General features: G+C 48.6%; 1 protein-coding gene across 6 annotated transcripts in view; it reads left to right on the top strand.

Moving 5' to 3' along the window:
* hdac5 (histone deacetylase 5) overlaps positions 1 to 27689 on the top strand; it is a 57777-nt gene continuing 30088 nt past the window's right edge. For 4 of the 6 annotated variants that reach the window (XM_029254198.1, XM_029254197.1, XM_029254196.1 and 1 more), the window contains exon 1: positions 16126 to 16977. In XM_029254198.1, coding sequence (XP_029110031.1) covers positions 16827 to 16977 — 151 coding nt within the window. In that variant the 5' untranslated portion in view covers positions 16126 to 16826. Of the gene's footprint in view, positions 153 to 16125; positions 16978 to 27689 lie in introns of those variants that run through there. The other 2 variants (XM_029254199.1, XM_029254200.1) reach the window with 1 other exon arrangement.

Below are 27689 nucleotides of genomic sequence, written 5' to 3'. Positions count from 1 at the left end.
TCGACGAGCGGAGCTGCAAATATGGAGGAAAAGAGTTGTGACGGGAGAGCGCGAGCGCCAGCGCGAGGCAGAGCGTCCGCGCGGCCGGAGGAGTGAAGCGCAGACGCGCGAGGAGCAGCGAGGAGACGAGAGGCGCCCTTCGCGGCTTCCAGGTACTGAGGAGGAGCGCGGCGACTCGTCAAGACAAGCGCTGCTGCTGTGTCCTTCTTCCTTCTCCTCTCTCCTTCTTCTCCTAGTCCTTCTGCTTCTCCTTCTTCCCGCTGCGAGTCTCCGTTACTTACGGTGACAAACTGAAGCCGAAACGCACCACCTTGTTGTCGCGTTCGCGTCGCGCTTCTTCTTCTCTGCTTCTTTTTTTCTACTATTCGCCTCAGACAGACAGAGCTCGAGCTGCGCGGGAAGAAGGAGCCCGCGCGCTTCTCCTCGCAGCGCGCTGTTACACACTCGTCTGTGTGTAAATTATAATCATGGTTACTAGTTTGTTTGTGTGTGTGTGTGTGTGTGTGTGTCTGACAGCTGTCATTACTCTAACCACCTCATCATAATATATTCGTCTCTTTTTGAGGCGCCACATAGCAATGGCTGTCCTTTACCGGTACAGGCTGGTCCGCACGGAGTGTGTACCGTGTTTGACCCCTACGTGACCCCTTATTGCGCTCGAGCTCCGCTGCTGATTATATGACGATCTATGATACGATATATGAGAAGAGCTTATCGATGGAAACAGAATCATAGGTAGCGGTGTGTTCCGCATGGACGTCGTCTTCACTCGTGTTACTTGTACAGGTGTGTTACGCTCCACAGGTGTGTTACACTCCAGATGCGCGCGGTGGGAGGCCAGGGTGCTGCTGACGACTGTTATTGATCTTGGATGAGCAACTTTACGCTGATTTACCCACGGATACAGCAGGGTACTGTTACAGTAGGGATCTGCGGTTTGTGCCCCAATCATTCGAACCCGGTTCTCTCACAGGCGATGGCTGCAGACTCTTACCTTGACAGTATTGTGTGTGTGTGTGTGTGTGTGTGTGTGTGTGTGTGTGTGTGTGTGTGTGTGTGTGTGAGAGAGAGAGATGGCGGGGTGTTTTACCCAGGAGCACCAAAGTGGTGATTTTACCATTCCGTCGCCATCAGCGAAATGCTGTACAACAGCAGACAGCACAGATTTTTATTCAAATGAGGCAAACTGTCTCCCACACGATTACAATTTAGCAAAATAATATGAAGATTATGATAAAATATGGTGAAATTCAGGGCTGCGCTGCATCAAAGTCCTATTTATATCAGAGCGACGGCCTTGGTGTGGAGCAGGGAAGAGCTTTATACACATTGTCATGATCACAAATGTTTCACTTTAGTGTTCATCCGTTAAATTTTATTTTTGCAGTGCATTGCCAGGGTTTGCATTGCCACGTTTTTTGGCCTGGAATAAACACATGTTTGGAGTCTTTTTCTATTATTGCTCCTTTTTCTATTATTTTTAGTGTGAAATTTGTTGCTGAAGGGCAGCTTCTCTTAGGCTTTGGTCAGGGAAAAAAAGTTTCTATGGAGATGTAAATGTTAGCGAATGAGATTAAAGATGGGATATTTTTGTGTTTAATTGTAATTATCTTCACACGGGTCAACGCACTACGCCCCCCAGGTACTTTTGCAACGGAGCTCGTTGTGCAAAGTGGGCAACTGCGCCCTGTGTGTGTGTGTCTCTGTGTCTGTGGAGGAGAACGTGATGGATGCGCAGCCGTTTGAGCGGACAGGCCGTGGGCGGCGCTTGTGATGCTGGAAGTGCCCCCCTGTCAGGCCCCTGAGATGAGACAGACCCCCCGCTGACAATAACAAGGGAGACGCAGAGCAGCCGTGAGCCGCCCTCCACCGCGCTTCACCCTCTTGGGGGGTTGGGGAACCTGGTGGTGTTTGGTAAAGGGGTCGGGGGGTGGGGCGTATCTGCAAGTGAATTGAAACTTTCACACAGACTGAGCAGGGATTGAACCCGTGTCCCCTCACACCACCCAGGCACTGTGAGACAATACTGCTATTTGCTGTGCCGCCCCAATATTCTTTGAAAGCCTTTTACTGAGTTCCAACAAGTTTATTCCAGCTGCTGCTTGTTGTGCAAAAAGGCTGACTGAGTTCTGGTGTGTTCACAGAGCAGCATCTGTAGTGTAGTGGTTAGAGCTACTGCCTGTGGGCCCACAAGGCTGCAGGTTTGAATCCCCCTTCCAGCTACAGTACCTTTCAGCAAGGTACTTACCCTAAATTGCTCCAGTAAAACTACTCAGCTGTATAAATGGGTGAATAACTGTCTTATGTTGCAGAAGAGCGGGAATAAATTATGTAAATTATAATCAGATTCCTTATACCACTCATTTCACCCATCCTGCTCTTTCTCGCAAACTCTGATTGGCTCTAGTGCTGATGCACCTGTGTGTGACTTTGATGATGCTGGAGATGCCGTGCACTCGTAGCCAATGCCTTTGCTGCTCTCGGACGTGATTAATGCTTTGTTCATTCGCCTGCCTGCGGTCCGCAGCCGCGAGGGCACGTAAGTAAATCACGGTAAGGGTGCATGCTGCCCCTTCCCTTGCTGCTACCGCCGCCTCATTTCTGACCAGTAAAAGTGCTCAGGCGGCCCGTCTCACGCGAGGTCCGGCGCAGACTGACTGCACGCCACTGGGGGGCTGTCCCCCCTCCACGAGTGGGGTGAGGGATGCTCAGTCGGGGCCGAAGGAGGGGGGGTGTCCTCGCTCTTCGAGGGCAGCGTGCTGGCTGTCCGCGTCGCAGCGTGCTGCAGGAGGCTCATCCTTTCAGAGAGGTGACCGGTGCCGTGACTGGTCTGGTGCTGCGTTGCCGCGGCGTCGGGACAGGGTTGACCGCCTTGGATGTGGTGGCTGCGACATGTGAGTACAGCATGGCAGCATGGTAACTGTGCTCGGTGAGTGCTAGTGGCATGTTCCTGTGGCTCGTCCCTTAGATTGGCTGGTGGGTGAAGTAGTACCATAGTAAAGTAAGCTATAATAGTACCATTAGACATAAAATGTTTGTGAGGTGAAGGACACGCAGCTTTTCAGATGTACGGTCACAGGACAGTTAGCTCAATATCAGCTAACTATCACCTGATCTGCTCCAGTAAAAACTTCTCAGCTGTATAAGTGGGTAAATCGCTGCACATCGCTTAAAAGAAAAGCATCAGCTAAATGAGTAAATGAAACGGGGCGAGAACAGACCCCACAGACCCCTCAGTCAACAGATCGTTTCCGGAAGGTCAAATGATGGGTGACCTCCAGGCCGAGAGTGTGGTGCATGGTTTGTACTATTTCCATCCCCGCGCGTCATTCCCATAATACACCTCAAGCACTAGCTCCTAAATGACTGTCAAGGTTTAGGTGGTAACATGTTCTAAATATTCTGCCCCGTCCTCCGAAAAGGGCATCTCGCCATAGCTGCTGTAGGACAGAAATACCAATGAGGCGCTCAGTCTCCGCAATCTTCAGCGACGTGCTGCCCGATAACCTCGCGGGAAAAACGCAGATGGATTTGTTGGCTACTGTCGGCAAGCGAGGCAATGTTGCATTGTCCTCGGATGTGAGTTTAACAGCGTTGAATGACGCTCTGAGATAAATGTCAGTGTTAAGTGGTGGCGTTAATGCAGCACACTTGGGGAGGGATGGCTTCAGAGGAGGGCTTTTGTGTGGGGTGGGGCACATATGTCCCATGTGCACATGTTGTCTGAGGTCCAACAGCCAGTGTCTGACCCCAGCACTGCAAGGGTCCTGCAAGTGTCCTGAGGACAGTGGCGTTTGGTGGGGGGAGGCGGCTTCGGGAGTAGGTCAAGCTGCGATGGAGAGGGCGCTACCCGGCCGGGCCGGGCCTCCCTGATCCCTGCACTAACCCCCGCTGTCCAGCAGATGATGCCATCTGGCAAGACTGAGTCCAGCGGGGTCCGCCAGACGCCCAAAAGGCACTCGGATGAAGCCATGTGGCTATGGACCGTGAATGAAACCGGTTTCCTGTGACGGGGAGGAAGTTAGTCATCAGCTGCTGCCCGTTCAGACCGACTCCAGTGGACTTTTGCTGCTGCTGTCGCCTTCCATCTCCGTCTCTCTGTGTCTTTCCCGCGGGTCTCTCGTTATGATTTGAGAACGCGGCACATTCCTGCCCAGCGTCCCTGAGCACTCGAGTGTATGCGGTGAGACCGTACTGGAGGTGAGGACAGCTTCCCGTGAGAGCAGGCTGTGGAACCCGTACCTGTGGCTCTCGCAGCATTCGGGAGACGGCGATCGACATGCGTGAGTCATCCTGAAAACGATGTTATAAATGTTTGGCCAGAAGGGAACCAATTATTCCCCGCTCTCAGTTTCCATCGACATTCAGATGCGGTGGAGAAACATCTCTTGTTTTTGTCTCCTTAATTTTTCAAGTCTGTAGGAAAATTAGGGGTTTTTTCCCCCGACTGGTTTCCTACCATCTCAGAGTCTCTATGAATTTTGGTTCCAGGAAGCAGCTCTTCCTTGGTGATATTCGGTTGCGGAGGTGATGTTGACGTTGAGGCAGGAATGTAGAGGTGTTGCTGACACTTCTCGTTTTCTCCATGCACATAGTAAAGGTCTGGCTGGTCCTCAAACTCCTAGTATTGTCCACATAGACTAGACGGCCAATGAGTTGTAGAATGAGCGGCGCTGACTTTACAGTTCAGTTATCGAAATTGCAGTTGCATTATCTTTTTTATTACTGTTTTAGATTAAAATTTGTATATAAAATAGTATGTTTCTATTTAGCTCACGCATTTTTGTTCAAAGCAACACTTGCCTTGTACACTGAGCAGCTTACAGCTGTATACCCATTTACAGGGTTGTACAAACTCAGTGTAAGTATCTTGATCGAGGGTTCGACTGGGATGTGGGATTTGATCCTGAATCTTTTGACTGCTAAGCGACAGCTCTAACTGCAGCATTGGAGACAAATGCTAACTTTCTTCCACGATTTAGGTTGAGTTTCAACTCGTGGAAATTTAGGTACTATAGCATGCGAAGCAGCTTTGCCACAGTCCCACAGTCATCCCCCCACCAACGAGAAATGGGTGGCTTTCTGGCCTGTGCTGAGGATGTTTACGCTGTGCGTTTGAACAGCTCTGCACTTTCTGAGACCAGTCTGTTCCAGCTGTGTCCCTCCCCGTTCCCGACACTTTCTGATGCCGTGTTTTCGCCCGCAGATGACCGTTTCCTTTGATCCGCCAAACTCTCGGTAGACTGAAGTTTTGAGGCCGCATTTGGATCACGCATCACGTGCATCTGCGTCCTGTCCCTTCAAGTATTATTATTTTTAATCAATATTTAGTGGAAGTTAAGTACTCATTTTGACTTGTGCACTAAGCTAGTAACAATGATTTACTCTTTTGTGCTGCAGGGTCCTTTTACTGCATCATTTTAGGCTAAGAGCCTTGCTCTAGAGTCCTACAGCAGGAGGTGGGATTCGATCCTGTGTTTTGATTGCGAGGAAACAGGTCAAAGTGCAACCCTATGTACTTTGAGTTAGGAAGCGGAATCGTTTATCTCTAGACGGAGTAATTTACGTCGATTCTTTTTATTCCTTTACTAGATACTTTTACCCAAGGCGGTTTCCTGTGATTTGCCTATTTGTACAGCTAGCAGTTCTTTTCTTTAACTGGAGCATTTTTAGGGTGAGTAACTTGGGCCAGTGTGCTACAGCAGGAGGTGAAAGTCGAACCTGCGTCCTTTGACTCCGAAGATTGCCAGCTTCAGCCACTACTCCACCTGCTGCCTGTTTACCCCCATGAGGGCATCACGCGCTCAGAATCGACGTGGAGATGGGATGGAGGAGGGATGTCCTGTGCTGCTCATGCAGGGGTGGAAGCAGCTGCAGCCCGTTCACACTTGAAGATTAGTTGTATCGTAGCGCCGGGAGCATCTACTTTCCCTCAGAGTCTTCGGTGAAAACTTCAGTCGTCTGGTAAGATCCAGCTCTGGCTGGACATGCTGGGTATTTGCCTTCATGCATATTTCAGCGAGACGCCAGCGATGATGGGGAGGCCTGTGCAGAAAGCACTCTCGCTTGTCCCTCCATTTCTCCCGGGTGTCCGCTGGCAGACCGCGCATATGTTCCATCAAAGCCCTAGTTTGTTCCGGTGTCGACGCGATGATGTCGACCCTGCGAAGAAGAGCGTGTGCCACAAATATAACCAGTTGGCAGCTGCAGTCATAGAATGTGGTGCAGCAGGTAGCGCCGCTCTATTGCAGCTCCCCAGCTCTTTGGCTACAGGACTGAATTGAATTGCTCGACCGTATTAATGGATAAATAATTCTGAGTACCCCACAGTACTGTATCCAGCAGGTTCCACAGTGTGAAGGGCTTCCGCCCTGTATTCAAGGAACCTGGGTTCGAGTACCTGCTTCTGCTGCACTATACATAAGCAAGGTACTTATCCTGAATTACAGCTGTATAGGTGGGTAAAGGTAAGTTGCCTGTTATGCAAACCTCACACTCTTAAGTCACCTTGGCGAAGAATGTGCGTCAAAATCTCGGGTGGAATGGCCTCCCCTCTCCTCGGTCCTCATCGTCCTCATCCTGTCTGCAGCACTGGACACTTGTCAAGTAGCAAGTTGTACTCTTTTCACCTGGACAACTTGGTGTCAAAGGAACAGCCTTGAAGTGGTTTGAGTCTTACCTATCAGGTAGATTTTACCAAGTGGTCTGGCGGGGCTCCTGATCATCCCCTCAGCCTCTTTCAACTGGTATTCCACAGGGCTCAATAATAGGGTCCCTTCTCTTCCCCAGCTACACCTCCTCCCTTGGTCCGTCCATCGCCTCTTGCTGATTCTCCTACGGCTGCTGTGCTGACGATACCAAACTCTTCCTATCTTTCTCCTGGAACGATACATGTTTCCTCACCCATCGCTGACTGCCACATTAAATTCAAGACTCTGGTTACAGCCTGCAAAACCATCAGTAGATCTGCTCCCCGATATCTGCCAGACTTGGTCACTTGCTACACCCCAACCAGACAGGCTCTCCAACTCTGCCCTATTCATGGTCCAACGTAATCCTAACCCTTATGTTAAAAAAATTGGACAGCTGGTACTGTAGTGATTATAGCTATTGCCTTTGGACCTCAAGGCTGCAGGTAGAAATCTCCCCTCCCCTGCAATACTCTTGAGCAAGGTACAAAAGTACTACAGTACTTTAGACTGCGGTATGTGACAAATTGACTCCACTCTGTCTGTGACCAGATCTCTTCTGTTGATGTCATGCACTATTTGTATTGTTCTCGGAGATGTTCGTGGCTTTGGGGAAAAGTGTCTGCTAAATGGATAAATAATATTGACTGAAAATTTAAGTTGCCAATTTCAGGTGTCATGAATACTGGTTAATAATATATAGTAATGATGATGCATGGAATTGCTTCTGTAGGACTTGGCTTTACCTTGCATCCCAGTGTGCTGCCTGTTCAAATAAAAGCTTGTCGGAATAATTGATAAAATATTTTTCCGGGGACCCGTTGTGTATAGAGGAGATGTAGGGTGGTGGAGTCCAGCCCTCTGTATGAGGTGTGTTCCTCTGCCTTTGTGGTGGTAGGCATCACACTCTTGCTTTAGCGATGTTTGTCGTGGAGCTCTCGTGCCTTCGCTGCCGATTTATTTCTGAACGACGACTCCTGGAAAATGCCGTTAGTCCACATTATGGGTTTAGGAGTTAATTGTCACGTGTCTTTCTTCTGTCCCCCGCTGACACGTCCGTCTGCTCCTTCTCCAGCAGGCCAAAGGGCCGGACCTCCCGATTAGAGGCTGCGGTTTAGGATGACGTCACATTTTATGGTGAAGAAGAGCCCCGTTTCCCTTGTGTCTCAGTGTTTTGAGCCTCTAGTACTATGTCAAACTGACCTTAATAAAAATATTAACATTTTCTCCATTGGGCTTTCTATTGCTGCCTTCCGCTTTTGCGTTTCGCAATGTGTTCCCGCATTAGAAGACAAACTCTTTCTTAAAGAACGGAGGAAACTGCAGAAACAGCTCGTGTGATTCTTTCAGTGTATTTTGCTGTCATATTTCTTCATATTTCGACACTTGTGGAAGCCTCCGTATTTCTGTTTTGAAAAATTTCTTAAATTACCTTACATTTTGTGTGAAATGCGCCTTGGAATATAGTGAATGGCATATTTGAAATATATGAGAAATGTCAATTGCTCAAGGGAAGCACACAGAGTCACTCGCAGGTTTATATTTAGCATTGATGTTATGACGACCACCGAGGCTTTTATTAACCTCCTACTCCTGATGTTGTCTTTAAATGTCATTGGCTGCTCTGGTGAAATTGTCGCATTCCTCACGCAAAGCTGTAAAGGCCTTTTTTTGGAGCAAGTTTGTTTGAGAAAGAGACACCGTTTTAAAAACAAGGACAGGCCTCTTTACTCTGCAACTTACTCAGTTCCTGGCATTTGAAAAGTGCAAAATAGATCTGAACGTTGCCCCCCCCCCCGAAGCGGTTGTGCTACTGGTCCTGGCTTGGAAACATCTCGCAGTCGTGATGGTCCTGGCTCAAGGTGAGACATTCTGACAGAAGAATTCCTATATGATGCCAACAGTGCAGATGTGCTAAATAAAGACACTTCCTTAATGCTTTTGAGGCCAGGCAGGACATGACATGACATGACATGACAGCGGTTAAGGAACTGCGGACAAGGAGGCAATAGGACGGGTGAGATCATCCCAGTTTTTTTGACTCTCGCCGCAACCCCTGATGAATGGATAAGTCCTGTAACTTGTCTGATTTCGTTGTGTTCCTTTCGTGCAAATCATGAGCGAAATTGGTGTCTCGGTGTCTCATCGCAGCTGGTTTGTGTTGGATGACCCGTGAAAATTCAAAGGCGCCGTCCCTCCGAGTTCCCAGAAAGCCAGAGATGAATGTTTCAGGTTGTCCGTTTCCGCAGGCACTGGGTTCGCTTCCCGTGGGGAACGGGCTCAGCCTTTGAAGCCGTGTGGGCGGCTCGGAGCCCGTCGCCTGCAAACGGCATGTCATGAAATACTGATCGCGGCTCATGCGTTTGCTGCCGGGTGCCAGTCGGTGAATGTCGCACACCTCTCTGACTCACTGCTCACAAAAAAATAAAAAACAAGGACCAGATTAAATAGCGCCTCCATCCACCTCCGTCAATTGGTGATTTTTTTTTTTTTTTAAAAATTTATTTTTTTTAATATGATCCTGGGATGTTAATTCCTAGAAAAAAAAGCTCCCAAGGCTGAAAATTGCAATTGGTTTTGAGTAGAAAGTGAGTCATAGCTGTGTTCTATTTCAGGAAACCAAATTTCAATGAGGCTTTACATCTTTGTGGGTCTCTGTACATTTTTGCATATGTACACATACATTCATGGGTGTTCGCTGGAGGTGTATTATGTCATCTTGCAATTTAAATTTTTTTTAAAACCTTGTGCTCAGTTGTGTTTGCAGCTGTCCTTTTTTATACTAGTCTTTTTTTATCAGTCGGTATATTCACAGTTGTAGTTTTTTAAGATATGGACTTATAATCTTAAGGTTAGTTCATGTCCCAGGAAGATGCCTGCCGTAGTACCTTTGCTTGAGTGTTTTAAAAAGTACATAACTGTAAAATTGTCTCTCTTGGGTTGACTAAGCCTCAGTATAATTAAAAAATAGCAATGGTTGTAAACAGCTTGTGAGACGGTGATAATTTGTCTTGTATCTGACAGCAGCATGTCATCCACATCGATACACAAACACGGATCTGCTGTATAATGCCTTGAAATGTAAAATACAGTAATTATTCTAATTGTAGCCATGTTCATATTCATGTAGGGGGATGGGCAGTTCATCATTTACGAAACAAGACAGTTCGAAAGAATGTAGTGTCTATTTATACAGAGAAAATCTTAATTTCTGGCCTTTACAAAATTATTTCCACTTTTTTTTTTTTAAATTATAGAGGACTGTTTTTGTTTGGCAAATAGGAATTGTTTTTGCCTCATGGCTCCAGTGGTTTATTGGTGACATTTTTTCTTGACTTAGTTCTGGCTCCATCTCAACGTGGAAGTTGAGGTGTCAGTGTGAACCGTCACCTTTTGCGAAGCGTAAATAGGAGAGAGTCGTAGGGCGCTTCTGAGCAGCCTTCCACTAATGGAGTTGTACAGCCTTCTTTTTTCCATTGTCCTTCAAGGTGTACCCGTATGCTCACGTCCGAAGCAACGGTGGTTGCTCTCTGAGCTTCGTCGTCTCGTTGGTGGTCTGGTTTGTGTCTTCCAGGTCTTTGTAAAGACGTTTTGCATTTGCGAAAGCCAATGTCTGCTTTCAACCAGAGCAATGGCTATTCCTTTTGCTTGGCCCACGCGGCAGTAAAACCCGAAAGGTCAATCTATTCCCCAGGGAAGCAGAAGCAGACGGCACATCTGTGGCCTAATCCCTTCTTTTCTGGTCTCTCCAAGGCAGCAATAGCTGTTTCTCCCCATGTGCTCTGGTAGCCGGCGGTGTCACTTTTGAGGAGGGAATCATCAGAGTAATTCCTCTTGCGAGGCTGAGTGTAGAAGTCCACCCTTTGTTAACCCATTTGCTAAAAGTCTTGCCTTGGAGATGGCAACGGGTGGTGCCCTCCTCCATCGTTTTGCATGGCCATGATGGATGAACTCATAAGGAGAGGCTTGATCTATCTTCTGAGACTGATCAGCATCAGCCTCTTACAAAGTGTCCCTGGGTTGTCAGAGAAGGTTCTGCATTTGCTCAACCTTTAGTCCATTTCAAATATATCTGGTTCAGGGAGGCATGCTGCTTTGGACATCAAAAGGATCTTTGGCTCAGCCCAGCATTATTTCTTCACAGACGGGAGAACTTGCGCATATCCCCCTATGTTTTGTATTCCTCTGGGCCTCGTAGGCTTCTTCAAGATCTGAACTTGCATTCCACGGGCCTTCTGTTGATCTGCTCTGACACAGAGGTTCACAGCAGGCCATGTTTACATTTCATGAAGTTAATTAAGTTGCAGTTGGCCAGATTTCATTTCCCAGGGATATTTACATTCCATATGGTTGTCATGTAGCTCATTTGTACCTCTAGATACCAGTGTCTTACATCGTTAGAAAAAGCTTCATGGCTTTACATTTGGAATTTGGAGTCTTAAGGCACTCTGGCCTGACCTGACATGGGCTCTGTGGATTGAATTTTGTAGAACAGCTCAAGCTCCTGTTGAGATCTCCTGTCACCCACAGAGGGGAGCGAGAGGAGCATAACACTTCATCACATATGGTTTTGGTGTGGCATCTTTTTTTTTTTTTTTTTGACTTCTACTGGAATATTTTGAGGATATTCCATAGACCCACTGAGTAAAGGGTTTGCGTCAAACCTTGTGGAATCGGTCCATTTGGGGCCAGAAGAGGGCGGCTATCAAGAGAAACGACTTTCCTTTTTCCTTCTCCTTTTTGTTTCCTGCCAAGTCCAAGTTCTTGACATTAACCACAGGAGTTCATCCCTGCAAAACAAACCATGGGCCCTCAACCTCTCCTCTCGCCTAAATATAACCTCACCCTACGTCAGACTGCAAGACAAGAACGTCCCCCTATAAATAGCTGGGTGGTGTATAGAAATGGTTGGTGGGGAGGCGGTGAAAATAGGACTGAGTGGATGCCCATTGCACTTCTTTGAAATCTCGGGTCTCTCCTCATGTGTGGCTTGTTCAGGGAAATGGCGCACACCGTAATCCCTCCAGGCCCAGATAAGTCTGAGATGTAGAGTGCCTCCACTGAGGGCTGTGTTTACATGCCAAATGAGGAGCTCAGGGTTGACACAGCTTGGCTGGGGTCCCTTTACGGGATGAGGTACTGCAGCAGCTATTGTACTTATAGTAACACTTTGTGGAGAAGTTGTTTTCACCCCCCGCCCCGAAGGAAGAGCACTTTGCAGCTTGGCTATACGAAAGAGGCATCTGGTGGAACACCAAAGCTCACGTCTGGTGTGCACCGTGTCCTATTGCTTCTGCCTTGTTTTGTTTATCGGGTCCAGGGAGCTCGAAAGCAGCTTACAATGCTGCCATTTACCCCGCTGTGGTAAACATTACTTTCCCATGGTGCCCTGCTTGCTTTTGGCCCCATGAACGCTCTGGAAGAGAAACCGGATTTTGTGATACCTCAAACCCAGAGCCAACTGGAAGGAAAATGAGAATCAGAACTTGCATAGACCTTGTATGGAAATGCTTCTGCAGCAGAGTCTTAAAATTGTTGAAATGTCACTTAAGGCTCATCACAACGAATGAAGACACTTTGCAAAATCCAAAGGAATCTGTGTTGCTCTTTGCCTGTAGCGGTCAGATTTTGGCCACCTGACCGCCAGTCGGTTTTCTTAATTTCTGCAAAAGGACCATAGGTCCACCTGTCTCGGTTTCACCTACGCTCAGATGTAGGCAAGCAGTGCAGTGGCAATGTGGGTTGTATCCTCAGCCGCTTGTTTGGGGTTTTGTTCAGTTCCAGTTCAGGCAGTGCAGTTTGCCTGTCCTCCCCGCATTCACAACCCAAAGACACGCATGGTTTTGTACTGTAATAATGAATTAAATTGGAAGGAGGCACTGGCAAACCGCTTCTGTTCTCTCGCTTCCCAAGTAAACCATTTGACTCAACGGGCCTCGCCAGCAGGAGGTCGAGGACCAGCAAACCTGATTCTGAGTTGTGATTCCAGCTAACTATAAAGTGCTAGCCACAGGGTAGCTAGACTGGTTAATGTCCTAGCTATTGTTTGTCAATGAATTAAATGGCCCTTTCATTTTACTCCCAGAATTTTGTTTGACTTTGAAATCTTGGAGCATCTTATACTTGTGGTATGAAAAGTGCGATAATTAGAGTTGCTGAAGGTGCACGTGGCTGTGTTGAGCAAACCAGACGGTACAATAAGCTCATTTGGAAAATAAATGGAGGGAAAAATTGTATGTGAGCAGCTTCTTGGCGGGTTGCGTGCGTTGACCCTGCTCTTGGACTCGGTAAGAGCAGGCAGCTCCTTGTGCTGCGGAGGGACGCAAAGTATTACTCGGGCATCACCGGGACCCGTGTCCCTCCCGTACGTCTCGCCTCTTATCGCAGTTTTTTTGAGCAGCAGGATGAGCAACAGCCGAGTGCGTCGACGCATCGACTCACAATTGGTGAAAAAGCGACAACCTCGGAGGGGCTGTACGCCGCCTACGTTTTGCCCGTTCTTTTCCCTCGCGCTCCACATCCAGACCCGACACCAGCTGCTCGCGGAGCTCTGCCGCTTTTGGAGCTGCGGAGAAGGAACATCATCTTAACTGCCTTGCAGATTTATGCAGTCGTTTGCGGGTGCAAAACGGGTGACGACATGCCAGTCGCGGCCAAAAGAACTTGCCGGAGGTGAAGCGCTTGCGCTGAGGTAAAATCACCGCGATGCCTTTGTCTGCGTACCGCTGTCCTGTTGCAGTTTGTCGCGATAACGAGACAAGCCCTTCGCAGTTTTCACAGCCACTGTGTACCTGTCAGGAATCCCGTAATAGTTGCTCCACCTACAGCTCAGGTGTTCTTCGTGTCCGGGCAGGCCGTCGTGCTGTGCTGCTTCTCCGCATGACCGGTTTAACATTACGGTGGGATTTCTGAAATCCGCACAGGCAAGTAAGTTGTGCTCTTTGTGTAATCATAATCCTACACACGATTTTATGTACAGACATGTGTCGCTTAACGATGCGTCTTTAGGCGATTTCATCGGTGTGCGAACATCATAGAGTATACTTATCCAAACCTAGATAGTATAGCCTCAATGCAGTCAGGAGATGTGGTAAACACAAGATTTATGACGCTGCTGCTGGCATAACACAGCAGACTGTTTCACAGTGAACTTTTTTAATGCATAGAAAGAGTATGCTATAAAATGTACAGTATAGTAAATACATAAAGCAGCAACATAGGTGTTTATTACCATTATCGGGTATGTGCTGTACTTTTATAGGACTGGCAGCGCAGTCGGTTTATTTACGGCAGCACCACCACGAACACGCGAGTGACACGTTGCATTGCGATGGCTACGATGTCACTAGTCGATAAGAATTTTTCACTTTCATGGGACTAATGTCGTGTATGTGGTCAGTCATTAAGCAGGTAGTGTGGGGTTAGACCGTCACTTTCCAGCCAGAGGACCCCGGTTCCCATCCTTGCTCCTGCTGTACTACCTGATCAAGGCTGATCAAGGTTCTTAAATATAAATGTATGCTATACATTGTTGGTCACCTTGAGGAGAAGCATCATCTGGATGAATAGACAGCAGTGCCTTATGGTACGTGCTCTACGCAGCATGTAGCCAAATCAGTTGTGTTGTTAAAGCGAGGGGACGCTTACATGCCTCCTGAAATGCGGTAAGTTTGCACCTACAGCGTTGCTTCCAAGGTGTTGTGCATTTTGCAGAAGAAGCTGATGGAACGCGTCCCCAGTCTACACGGAAACATTAGTGAATGTGACAGTTTTCAGCGCTCATCAGTCAAAACATATTGCCGAGACTAAATAATCCGGGGGGGGGCACGGTGGGTTTGGCCTGTGCCTGCTCTCTGGTGGGTCTGGGGTTCGAGTCCTGCTTGGGGTGCCTTGCGATGGACTGGCGTCCTGCCCTCGGTGTGTCCCCTCCCCCTTCAGCCTTGTGCCCTGTGTTCCTGGGTTACGCTCCGGCTCGCCGCGACCCGGCTCGGAACAAGCGGTTTCAGACAGTGTGCGTGTGTAAATAATCCAGTGTGGTTCTGATGCTGCCGTGTGCATTGAATGTGTTTCCAAAGGTCTCTTTTTGCTCGCTTTCCGTAGGGGAGGCACACGTGTTGCTTGGTGAAATCGTCTGCCCGAATGTACCTGATAGGCTGGCGCTAATTTCAGACTCTGATAATCCGTCACAGTAATTGGTCACATTGTCTCCCTTCGGTTCGATGTCACTTGTTTACTTTACTTTATCGGCTACGTTTTGTCACAGTCATTGCGACTGCGCTTTTTCCCACACTTTACTGCAAGGATGGTGTGAACTAGAAGTAAATGCACTTGACAAGTGAACGTCACGGTTTAAATTTGTTGTAATTTTATTTTATATTTATTAGTGAACGTCGGTTGCATGGTGACGTTCACCTGAATCCTAGACGGGTGGATGTCTTGGGGTCATGGGGGTTTCTGACTTTGCCTGCCAAACACTGTAGGGGGGACATTCATAAGGGGCTCCCACCTTGGATGTCTGCAGTATTTTTTTCCTTCCTTAATGAAGACTGCCATAATCCATGCACAGCTTTGTTTTTTTGGCTGGAGTTGGGCTACACAGCTCTGACCATTTACCTCAAAGAAACCCTCAGCATCTTCAGGGATTGGGCCAGTGACCTGAGCAGGAACTCCTCTGTAACTGTGCTAATGGTGTCCTGAGGAGCTTTTTGGAGTGATCCAGCACTCTAATCCACAGGCGATAGCGAAGGCGCCGATTTACACGGTGGACCGTCTGCAGTGTGTGTGTGTGTGTGTGTGTGTGTCGTGATGGGCTCCTGGCTCTGGCCTGGGTGCGGCATGGCCGGGTTTGTTAAGCAATGCCCCTGATTGGCTGCTGCTGCTCGCATGAACGACTCCGTCTCCCTCCGGCATGCTCTCCGCGCGAGTGTCTATTTATAGCGAGGCCCCTCCCCTCCCCTGGCTGCTCGGCATCTATTTCCAGCCTCCGTGGATTGCTGAGCAGCCCAGTCTGTTTGTAAACTACCCAGAGCTGCCTTTCTCTACTCCCTGACCCGGCAGGGGAGTGAAGGAGCTACTTAAAGAAATACCCCCCGGAGACACTCCCTGGGGCCCCCCGCTTCGCCCATCGAGGTGGAGGTAGGAGCGCTGGGTTTGCGGGAGCAGCTTCCTCTTCGACGGGATTTTGTCTGAAGCAGTGTGCGTTGGTGAAGAGACGGCAGGGGGAGCCAAGCGTGGACCCGGCCCAGTCTTCGGGGCAGCCGTCACATCTCCGCGGGGCACGCGGACGCGCCGCGCTCCGTCACCCGTCTCGGTGTCGTCTCGTCTCGGCACGCGCCTCCTCGCCTCTGCTCCCTTCCCCTGCCCGCTGAGGAGCCCGTCGGTCCCGCAAGTTGCCCTTGGGTGTCGACGAAGGCCGCTCAACTGCTTTCTCCACGAGGGCTGGATCTTTCTTTGTTCCAACGAGTCGACGGAGCTCTTCTCCCTCGTTCCCTCTTCGCTTGCTGAATTGGCGTAAAATGAGTCGGAATTGATTTGCGGCTTCTTTCGGATACGCGGCCCTGGGTGAGTTTCCTCGGGGACTCCTGCCAAACTTGATTAGGATGGGTCTGCTCTCTCCTGCCTCATCGCCACTGCTGCTGGTCCCCGTGAATTTCACAACAAGGGGTCCTTATTAGAAGTGACACACTCGTTTTTTTTTTTTTTTTTTTTCCCCCTTCTTTCCCCCACAGATAATTTTTCTCCTCTCCAGTTTCTTTTGGTTGTTCTGTACTGCGTGTCTCTCCGTCCTCACTACTGCGGGGATTCAGAAGACTTCACGCTTAGAAGAGCTTGCTGTGTGAAATGTTGCGCTTCTCATCCTCTGTCCCCAGTTTTCTCTGGTTGTTTGCAGCCTTTGGGGCTCTAAAGGGGCCCTCTGTTTGAGTTTTGAACCGTTCGTTTGTTTGGAGAGCGAAGCGGACGTCAGCTGGAGGTCTGGACTTTCTGTTTGGTCTCTGAAGAAACCAAGTCTCTCTCGCTCTCCCCCCCCCACGTTCCGTTTTATTACACGAGGGGGGGGTTCATCCAGCTGTGAGTTTTCATTGGTTCCACCGCACCGTTTTCGCCGACGCCGTGGGAATCGCCGCCGTCGACCTTGGCATGCTCTTGAAGCCCACGGTGCAGGGACTCTCAGAGATGCTGCAGACCATTTACGAGACGGAGTCCTGCTTCTCTGCAGATGCCGTGTCGGGCCGCGAGCAGTCGCTGGAGCTGCTGTCCCGAGCCCGCATGCCTGCCCTCCCCAGGGCCGGTGAGTCTCGCTCTGTGTGTGTGTGTGTGTGTGTGTGTGTGTGTGTGTTAGGGGCTTGCACAAGGGCTCACCTTGGTTTTTCGAATGGTGCAGGAATGCAGAAGAAGCAAGAGCTGTGGTCCTGCAACCCGAAGCAGCTTCTCATAGCTCGTTCTCTCGGTGAAGGGCCACTACATCGGTACACTGGTGAACTGTGTATTCGCACATGAATGAGTATATAGCCTCAGCTTCATCTGTACTCTACTTTTACTGCACCGACAGTTGCTGTTCCAGAAGAACTGTCACAGATAACCCTCTGCAATATATGAAATATTGTGCCACTGCTCGTGTTGCATATCGAGCGGTCTGGCTGATGGGAACCATCTCGGAGTTTGTAGTTTGTTTCAGCCTCGGACTTTGGCTGGGGGAAAAAAGCAAGTCCTCTTCTGATGACGGGGGGAAAAGGCACCTCCATATCTGTGTGCCACCCCTTGCTGGGTCACGAGCTGCTTGGTTGGATGGAACATTTTGTGTGTTAAACTGCCTTTGTTTTCGGAAAGTACTCTGCTCCCATTCATTCTTGCCACGAGCTTTACTGTAGTAATTGACCAGCTAGCTGCATTCTTCCTTTAATATATTTAGCTGTATATTAAAGGGGAGGGGTAGCGTGGGGGTGTAGCACTTGGCTGTGGTTTTAGGTGCGGGTTCGAATCTCGCTCAGTCTGCATGCAGTTTGCATGTTCTCCCCCTGTTTGAGTAGGTTGCCTTTCACAATCCAAAGATATATGTTTCAGGTGAATTTATGACTTTAAATTGCCCATTGTGTGTGTGTGTGTGTGTGTGTGTGTGTGTGTGTGTGTGTGTGTGTGTGTGTGTGAATGAATGTCTGTGGTTGACCTGCAGTACACTGATGGATGATATTTATAATTGAAATGTACAAAATGAAACATTAAGTTTTACACAGTTGGGGGAGTTGGCAGTGTAGAGGTCCGAGGTTGCACTTGAAGGACTCGGGTTCAAGTTACACCTCCTGTTAATCTTTCCCTAAATTGCTCCAGTAAAAATTACTCACCTGTGTAAGCTCATTGTAATTAGATTAGCACTGCAAGTCGCTTTGGAGAAAAGCGTGAGCTAAATGAGCGTAAATGCAGTAAACTCTCAAGTGCCGTTGTAAATCACATTGTCTCAATAGTTTCGGTGTTTCAGAAGATGGGAAATGGGAAAACTGCTCTGTCCACAATGTTCTCGGTGTGTATTTGTTGTTCTTAGTATTGTTTTTACATGGCATTTTTATGGTAAGTCACACCAATGATACCCCCCTCCTTTTCATTTTTTAAATTCTTTGTCATAACTCTTGCCTGTCACCCATCGTTCTCTCCACGTCGAAGCCCGCTTGCGTGATCCGCCACGCATCTGCATGCCCTTGAAAATCCTCCATGTTCTCCATTCACCTGTACGTAGCGGAGCGCCTCAGCCAGCCCCCCCACCCCCCGCTTTCCACCGTCGACCGAAGCAGTAGCGCGGATGCCCACGCGGTTCATAGTATTACGTATGTTTGTGAAAGAAGTTCCACAAAACAAAGGCGGAATGAAAGGGCTCGCTTGTGACGGGAAGACGGGCGGCAGTGCCGTGAAGTGCTCTAATGCACTTCAGCTGGAGGCAATAAAGGGAACGCGCTGCTCTGACCAAGGTCACAGGCTGAAACATTAGCGGCAATAAAATATGACTTTTCTAAGAGCTTCCAGTGGGTTGGAATTCATCCTTCGTCGCATGCGGCCGTAATTCTTTCCTCCCACGCACCTGTGGGTGTGTTTTTGTTCAGGTGCGCTCTTCTTCTGTATCATTACTGTCCATCAGTTGGAAGAGAACGTTGGGAAAGTTCGCCGGTTCCACTGGTCTTGTGCCGCCGCCTCTCCAGCATCCCATGTTCTTCCTTCCCAGAAGGTGCACAAAGCAAAGTGATGGGAGGAGGACGTTTAGCCCAGTTTGCACGCACGTCTCCGTTTTGGTTTGTCGGCCTTGCGTTCCTCACCGCTGGCCGGCAGCATGCCTTGAGTGGCGGGAGACGTGTTAACGGTCGGGCCGGTGCTCACGTTTGGGGAGATGGACGTTCGTACGGTGGCCGTCTCACTTTGCAGCTCTAAGCAAGCATACGACTCCAAACGCGCACACGCACGCCTGGAAAACAAAGTCTCGTGAACTGCGCTTAAGTAATGGAAAAGCTCTGCGCTGCAAGTGGATTAAAGATCTGCCACCGAGTGGCTTACTACACTTAGCCGCTCCCTGGACATGGTTAGTAACTGGCAATCTGTTCCTTTCCGGTACTTGGGGTTCAGCGTTGGGACACAGGCTGCAAAAATAGAAGCCATGTAGATCCTATTGATACACTACTCTTTTTTTTTTTTTTTTTTTTTTTATTATTATTATAATAAATAATAGTACTGGTGGAGCAGTATACAGAGGCCATATTCCTCCTAATAGATAGAGATGCAACATTTAGAAATGAAGTTATTCCGCTTTATTAACGTACAAGTGCCCTGTACTGCACACTTTTCCGTAAACTGTCCTTTACCTCTTGTTCATCTTTCACATTTTTCCCTGCAAATTAAATTCGAATATGTTCCCATTGCTTCGCCCATTTAAAAAAGTTTGCTTTTGACCCGACTTTCTTCTTCGGCCAAGGGTGCAAGGTAGGCACCGTTTATGAATTGAAAGAAATACCGAAAATTGCGGTTTTGCCTGACAGTTAATCTGTTTTGTCTTATTTAAGATGTTTTAGTTTGTATGCTTCTCCAGCTCTTTTTTTCCCACTGCTTGCCTTTAAGATAACCTGGACGTTTCCACGACGGTTTGCTGATGAAGGTTTTGAGTAACTCTCTATGTGGTTGTGCAATTCAGGACAGGATGGCTGATAAGCACCAGGCTGCGAGCGCAGCACAGGGACCGATACGCCGGTTCATATTTGCCTGTTGATAATCTGCCGGTTGATCTGCGCTGACGTCAAAAAGGTCCATTTTCATGCCGGAGTGACCGGTATCGGGTGATGCCTCCATCTCAGATGTGAAACTTAGCCGCCGTCCCTTTGCGGTTTCCTTGCTCCCGTCGTCTGCTATTAATTTGTTTGTTTGCATGTATTTTTAATGTTTTTTTTTTTTTTTGTGGAACACATCAGAAGGTGTTGTAGGAATGTGGTACTGTGGGTTCTCAGAAACGACTACTCTGATCCTGCGGTGTTACCTTGGACCATGAAGTCAGCTCTCAGCGTGTCTTTCGCTTGCAGGGTTTCTGCTCTTCAACTTCTCCACCACACACACACACACACACACACACACACACACACATACACACACAAAAGCAAGTTGCACTCTGCTGCCTTCATTCATCGCAACAAGGAAATTGAAATGGGATTTTCCTCTCTGTGGATGTGAATGTTAGCGAGATATACCGGCACAAACCTGTTTTTCATTTTCCCCCCAGATGTGTCACACTTGTCACAGAAGCACAGCATCTTGGGATGTTGCTCTTCCCTTTCCATACACTCAGGCACATAATGTCAGACTCCAGAACCCACACTGACTGCGAGAGCTGCTCATCCCTTACAGATGTGTATACAGGAGGAGAAGGTGACCAGACCCACTTGCTGGCCAACTTACAGCAGTCCTGCAAGGAAAGTAAAGAACAAATTTATCATCTTCCTTGCCTGGACCTTCCTCGGTGTCCAGGAACAAAAGTTCAAGCTCATTCGGAGCCTGCACGGGGTGTTTGTGGGGACATCGTTGCTGTGTTTTAAATGTGAGACGGTTCCTGAATTTCACACCTTTATCCTAGCAGTGTCATAGGACACAAGCTTCCTGGAACGGCCTTCACCCAGCAATCCAAAAAACGTTTGACGAAAGGTCTGATCTGGCCTCCTATATATTCTCAGTAAACCACAACCCATATTCCTGTTTATTTTCCTGATGAGGTGTCAGAATGTAGGCTCATCGCGCTTACATAGTTGGAAAGGAAGTGTGTTTTTATTCTTGTGGTCCACACTAGAAGTTCCCTGCCTAAACATGCATTTCACCGAAGTGTTTTAACTTTCTTCTGCCTGAAAAGTTAGCGTATGAGCTGAATGATGGCACGGCGGCCCAGCGAGAAGCCCTGTCCTCTTTCTGTCTCTATGTTGCTGTGACCCAGCGCTGGTGTGTTGTTTGTTGTTTTGCTGTGAGGCACTGCTGTTCATAACATAGAGACGCACTACACCGAGAAACTGCAATTATGGCCATATACGCGAAACGAGGGCCAAAGGTCAAAAGGTGCAGTTTTTTGCAAGTGTGATCATCTGCTGTCTGTCCCAGAATTCATTTGACTTATCAGGCGGGTTAAAGGAAAACACAGTTAAACGCTTGTGGCCGTCCACATATTTAAAGATGGAGCTTCAGGTATGGAACATAATGTTTCTGTTACAAATAAAAAGGAATTTATCCTATTCCATTTAACGACATGTATTTTTGGTGAAGTGAATAAGGCTTGACTAAGAGAATGACCTACTTCTGGTACTGCGCTTCATACTGAGACAATATGTCATGGGTTTCCAAAGCCCGCTTCCGCGCCGAGCTCCAGGTCGGCCGTTCTGCTTCGGTTCGATTTGGTTCTCCGGTGTTTTCCTCTCCTCTCCATTATCTGCACAGCCAAAGTGCTCGTGGGAGGCGGGCCTTGGCCTCGGCATCTTGTACGAGAGGGGACCCCACGATATCCGTGCCGCGTATCTCCAGTCGGGACTTAACCGGGTCCGCTGTGCCCGTGCTTATCTCCTGCACCTGGAGCGTCAGGCCGCAAGAACTCCTGCTGAACGGGTTTCCTACATACGTACTTTTAGTGGGTTATGTCATTGTCCACAGGGGGATCCACTGGTGTGCTCAGTGCCATTGTGAGCTGAGTGTGTTTTTTCAGAAGAGGCAGCACCTCTGCGTAGCGCTTGCAGGAGTCGGGGATCATTCAGGTGTGGGATTTTCACTTACGGAGAGATGTTCCAGGTGCACCCAGATCTGGGTTCTGACACCCTATATAGGTTTGTTGACTTCATTATCTTGAGGATGGCGCTGGAACCCAAAGCAGTGTCCGCCTGAACAGGCTGAGGAGCAGTTCACATCGTAGACCTCTGAATTTTTTTTCCCCCCACCAAAGTTGAGCGTGTTTGTTCTGTATTTTTTGCTACCGTTTGGGTCAAGAAGGACTCAGTTTTGGAAGAATAAGCCGCTCGGTTGTTCCACGGCCCGTCAGGATCCAGAACCTGATCTTCGCTGACCGCTTGTCTTCTTTCTTCCCCATAGTTTTCTTCTTTCTCTTGCTCAGTTTTTAGTTTTTGCAGTTAAAAAAAAAAGCCGTTCGTCGAAGCGGAGCAGCCGAGGCAGCGGGGGTCATAAATCACTGGCCAATTTACAGCCTCGCTTATTAGCCAGCGGGAAGTCCAGGCTGTCGCAGAAGCCCTTTCAGGGGACAGAAATATCTGCTGGCTGCTTCCCGATACCCACGCGCTGTTCTCTTTAACCCTGCTTCTGTGTTTCCTCCACATTAAGGAGGCCTCCACATTGCTCCGGTGTGCTTCTGATAGCATTCCCCATACCACAATGGTTCCATTCCACGGTGCCGTAAGTGCAGTAAATAACCGTGACATAAGCTGCCCTTCCGCTAGCAAAATAAAAAATAAACAGAAAAATACCTGATTATTCAGTTCTATTTATTTTTCCTCCGACATGCATGTCCTAGAGCTCCCGTTTGTAGGGTCTAGCAAGACCCAGAAAAAAGACACGAAGGGAGGAAACAAATACATTTACGTTTATTTAGCAGACGCTTTTCTCCGGAGCGACTTCCAATGAACTCTGTGTGGTGTTACGAGCCCACACACCTTATTCACCGCGGTGATTTACACTGCTAGATACACTACTTACGCTGGCTCACTCAAATGAAGTGACAAAGTCAGAGATGGACAGAAAGCAGTGATAATTTTTACAGTTTTAAGTGTCAATGTGGGAAAAAGCTGGAAGGCAGCGGAGGAGAGGAAACACACATTCCTCAGGCTGATTAATCACCCCTTCCCAGAGCAAAGACGCACACTGTGCCCGCTGCGGACTTGCTTTGAGTCGTACTCGCCTCGATGGAATGTGAAATGAATGGGGCGTCACAGATGAGCAGAGATGTTAATATATGAATGCAAATGAGTCACTTTAAGGAACACCGAAACGCGTTAGTCGGGGCTATCGGTAGCCCACACGCTCCGTGAGCTCGCATCACGCTAATGCGCTGGCTTCTCATGTTACCAGCGGTCGGGTTACACGTTTTCAAAGAGACGGGCGTTGTCCGGTATAATTAATTTTTAGTTGCGTTGTTTCCCCCGCTTATCTATGGCAGTAAGCCAAATAGTATCCGTCACATGTCTGCGCTGAAGTTACTGCGGATACCTTTCAACTTACCTTCATATTTTCTCAAATTTCCGTCTCCTGTACAGACGCTTCTCGACTTACGACTTTACGACGGCGAGCTGGCAGTAGACATTCGGTAGAATCCGTACTTCGAATTTCGATTCTTTCCCGGGCGAGCGATGCGGGGAACGATAGTCTCTCGCGGTACTGGGCAGCGGCAGCGATTCGCATCTCCCCGTGTGTCATACAGAGGTGTGTATAAGGTGCGTTTTAGATTTTTGATATTTTTGACTTATCGTAAGTTGGGGACCACCTGTATTCAGCTATTGTGACCTGTAATTACACGTACATCCCTTGGGGGTCAGTAAAGAGCACCCATGTCAAATTGGAGTGTGGCACCGTGTTGAACTCTCTTCCGCTGTGTTTATAGCTCACGTCTGATGTTTGTGAGTGTCGTTGATCATCACCGAAGGTGACAGATGATACACGTTTGTGGGTCAGCAGTAAGCATCGAGGTGGAATTTGCAGAAACAATGTATTACTTTCTGTTTGACATGAACATTTTTTAGCAGTTGTATAAAGTCTTTTTTTTTTTTTTATTTTTAGTTATAGCTACTTGCAAGACTAGCAGAAAGTACCCTGTAAATAATTTGCTGAATAAATAAATGTAAAATGTAAATACTGACATCCTTCAGATGCTTTTTCTCCAAAGCGACTTCCAGTGAACTCTGTGTACTGTTACCAGCCCACACACCTTATTCACCAAGGTGACTTACACTGTTAGATACTCTACTTACACTGGGTTACTCATCCATACATCAGTGGGACACACTCTCTGTGTCACTTGCACACTATGGGTGAACCTGAACAGTATGTCGTTGGAGTGTGGGAGGAAACCAGAGCACTTGGAGGGAACTCACACACACACACACACACACACACACACACACACACACACACATTTTCAGAACCGCTTGTCCCATACGGGGTCGCGGGGAACCGGAGCCTACCCGGGAACACAGGGGCGTAAGGCCGGAGGGGGAGGGAACACACCCAGGATGGGACGCCAGTCCGTCGCAAGGCACCCCAAGCGGGACTCGAACCCCAGACCCACCGGAGAGCAGGACTGTGGTCCAACCCACTGCGCCACTGCACCCCCGTCCCACACAGACACAGGGAGAATATGTGAACTCCATACAGACTGAGCCGGGATCGAGCCCACGTCCTCCTCACACCACCCAGGCGCTGTGAGACAGTAGCGCTACAGTATTATTAAGCTTTTGTTGACGATGACTTAGTGGTCAAAAGTCGATTTGGAGTTAAGAGCAGGGTGAGCTTCCAAAAGACTTGTGGTTCATCCCGGTTGTGACGGGCGGTTGAGGGGCCGGTGTACCGGGGCAGGGAGACTTTTTCGCAGACAGATTATTTCCGCAACGACAAGCATCGGGGAGATGGCGCAAGATTTTTGGGAGCATTTTAATTGTTCAATCAGGTTAATGGGATCGATTTCAGGTGCAGAACGTGCGTTCCTAGATGTTTGCTCAGAGACGCCACGCAGCCGAGCGAGGGCTACCTGATGGAGAGGACGGTAAAACGCGGGTCCAAGTTCGGCGTACAAGCACACTATCGATGAAGATGTGCCTGCGCTCGGTTAACGTGCGTGTGAGTTTGTGCGGTTTGGGTCAAAATGCTGATGTCGAGGCCTCATCACTGGTGAGTCACATGAGGAGATGCTGGAGAAAATTGAGTGTGCCATTGGTGTGCGTGTTCTTGCTCCAGGGATTAATAGTCATGAGGTCTGTTGATCCCTTCATTCACCAAATGTTTATCTGCCACATTTTGTCCTGGGTGAAGCTCGGTACGGTATCGAAATACACACAGGCACGTTCACAGCGAGCACCTGCACCGCTCTCACGTAACCATGAGATGAAAGCCGCTACTTATTTAATTGCATGTTTTTATTTAATGTATCATAGCATTTATCCCGAGGCCGCTGTAAACATCCGATTGCTTTGTTTTTGACCGCGTTGTAGCCGTTCCCGGTGACGCCGTCGTCCCTCCACGCGCTCTTAGCCGCTCCACATCAAAGACGTGGACTGGTTCCCAGTAGAAGCTGCCGAAAAAAACAAAACTGAAAATCCGCGAACACCGAAATAGAAACGGGTGTTTTCAAAGCGCGGCGGGCGCTGCCCCATCCCTCCCCCTTCTATCTGTGCATTATTAATCCTGGGTTATTTTTAACCTCGTGTTTTTTTGTGCAGGCAAATGTGTTCTGTCGCCGCTCGTGTGCAGGGCTGGCTGGATGGATGGAAGGAAGGAAGGGGGGGGGGACGAAGGTGGGAACGAATGATTTGGAGGGACCTCCGCGTGTGGCGTCCGGGAATCCTGTCCGCTCTCGTTAATTACGCAGTCACTTTGTTGCCCTGTTCGCCCAAACCCTGCAGCATGATGAAAAATAATATTTCTAGGGTTAGGCGTGTGCTTTTGTTAGGTAAGAGAGGCCTGCTTCTGCAAACGTGGGAAGTAAGTGTACGAGCCAGGCTGTCGTGAAGTTGACTCGGTGCAGCGTTTATCCGTTCATTCATTATCCTTAGCCACCTGTCCATTGCTGGGTCATGGTGGGCTAGAGCCTATCCTGGCTGCATCGGGCATGAGGCAGGGTACGCCGTGCAGACAGGGCAGTAGCACGCACGTACACGTCCATGTTCGCACGCAACGGCGCGTTGGATTTTGGAGTAAAGGAGCCGATCGGTGAGCCGAACGTGAAGCGGCGCTCGGGTCACCTCCTGCTTGGCCTTCTCCTTCCTCTCTGGCTCGGTTTGCCTGTCTGAAATTGCCGATCGCCATCGGAATCACACACGGGCAAGACTTTCGCTTTCCTTCCCCGGCCACCCCCTCCCCGCTGCCCCCAATAAAAACAGCTGTCATGGAAAAAGGGGTATTTTGAGCTCCACGTCTCCAGCCGATTACATTAATCCTCGGAGTAAGATATAATCTGGCGAGCAAATTTAAGCATGCCAACGTTTCCCCGCTCCTCCTCCCCCTCCTCCCCGTCCTCCACGCTGTCTTTGCAGCATCCCGTTTGGTCTCGACGAACTCTACCCCACAGCAAACGTAAACTTTCCTCCGTTGCCCTTCCCGTCGTCTGCCTGGATACTGTCTGCGAGAAGAACGTTACGCAACGCTTTCACTTTATCTTCAACGAGGAAATGCCTCGCTGTCTTTTTCCTTTGTTTATTTTTATCTGCTTTCAGCAGGTCCTTTGGAGCTTTGCGCTGGTTTGCAGGAACTTACCAAGTCCGCTGTTTTACCTTGAGCGTTTTTAAGTGCGGTATATATACTGTACATAATACACACATATGCTTTTAATAAAAACACTCTGATTAATGGTGTAGCACATGACATTATATTTTTTTTTTTCTGTTATCTAGGTGTTTTTTCCCCCTTGCCAAATTACTTATGCGTTAATCTTTGTCACTGTTAAAAATGTGTCTTCCCAGAGATTCTGGAAGTTTTGCTCGGACTTCTTCGCTGTATGGTCACACCAGTTTGAGTACCGAGAGGGGACCTGCCGTGGGACCCGAGAAGCATACCTGATAGGAACTTTATTGCTGTATTAGCTGTCAAAAACCTCATTTATCAGTTGACTTGCAGTGTTTGTGCACAAAGTTAACGTTGTTGTTGTTGTTGTTGTTGTTTCCCCATTTGTACAACTGGGTTTTTACTGGAGGAATTTCGGATGAGTGACTTGATGAAGGGTACCGCTCCGGGAGCAGGGATTCGAACCCGGTGTTGGTGAGTGAAAAGTTGTACTTCTTCCCACCAGTGACATGGAACTGGATCATACAGGCAGGGTGGTGTTTAGAGGCGCCGAGTTTCCAGGTTCAACCCCCCCCCTGCTGTAGCGCCCTTGATCAAGGTACTGACCCTGAATTGCTCCAGTCAAAAATACCCAGCTGTGTGAATGAGGTAAACAAAATTGTAAGCAGCTGAACGGTGTAAGTTGCTTTGGAAAAAAGCATCAAATTAAATGCATAAATACACGTTTATCACGTTTGTCTTTAAATTCACACCCGTATGAGTCTTCGTCTCCGTCTTCAATATGCTGCCCAGCTTCCAGTCGATGAGCTTTGAGTTGTCTTTGTTTGGACATTTTATGCTTTTGGGGAGTTCCTGTGCTAAGCGGGCGATGTTAAAGCGGGACGGGCCCGGTCCGGGTGCGAGTCCTCGTGCGCTGCGGTGCGGAAAGTGCCTCTTGGTTCTCTGCCGCTGCTCTTTCCCCTCCTCCCTCTTCCCCAGTCTCTTAAAAAGGGGAATTTAAAAATAGTT

The sequence above is a fragment of the Scleropages formosus genome, chromosome 8, assembly GCF_900964775.1.
Source record: "Scleropages formosus chromosome 8, fSclFor1.1, whole genome shotgun sequence".
NCBI classification, from domain to species: domain Eukaryota; kingdom Metazoa; phylum Chordata; class Actinopteri; order Osteoglossiformes; family Osteoglossidae; genus Scleropages; species Scleropages formosus.
Note: the sequence above shows the minus strand (reverse complement) of the source record. Positions and strands in the feature narration are given on the sequence as shown.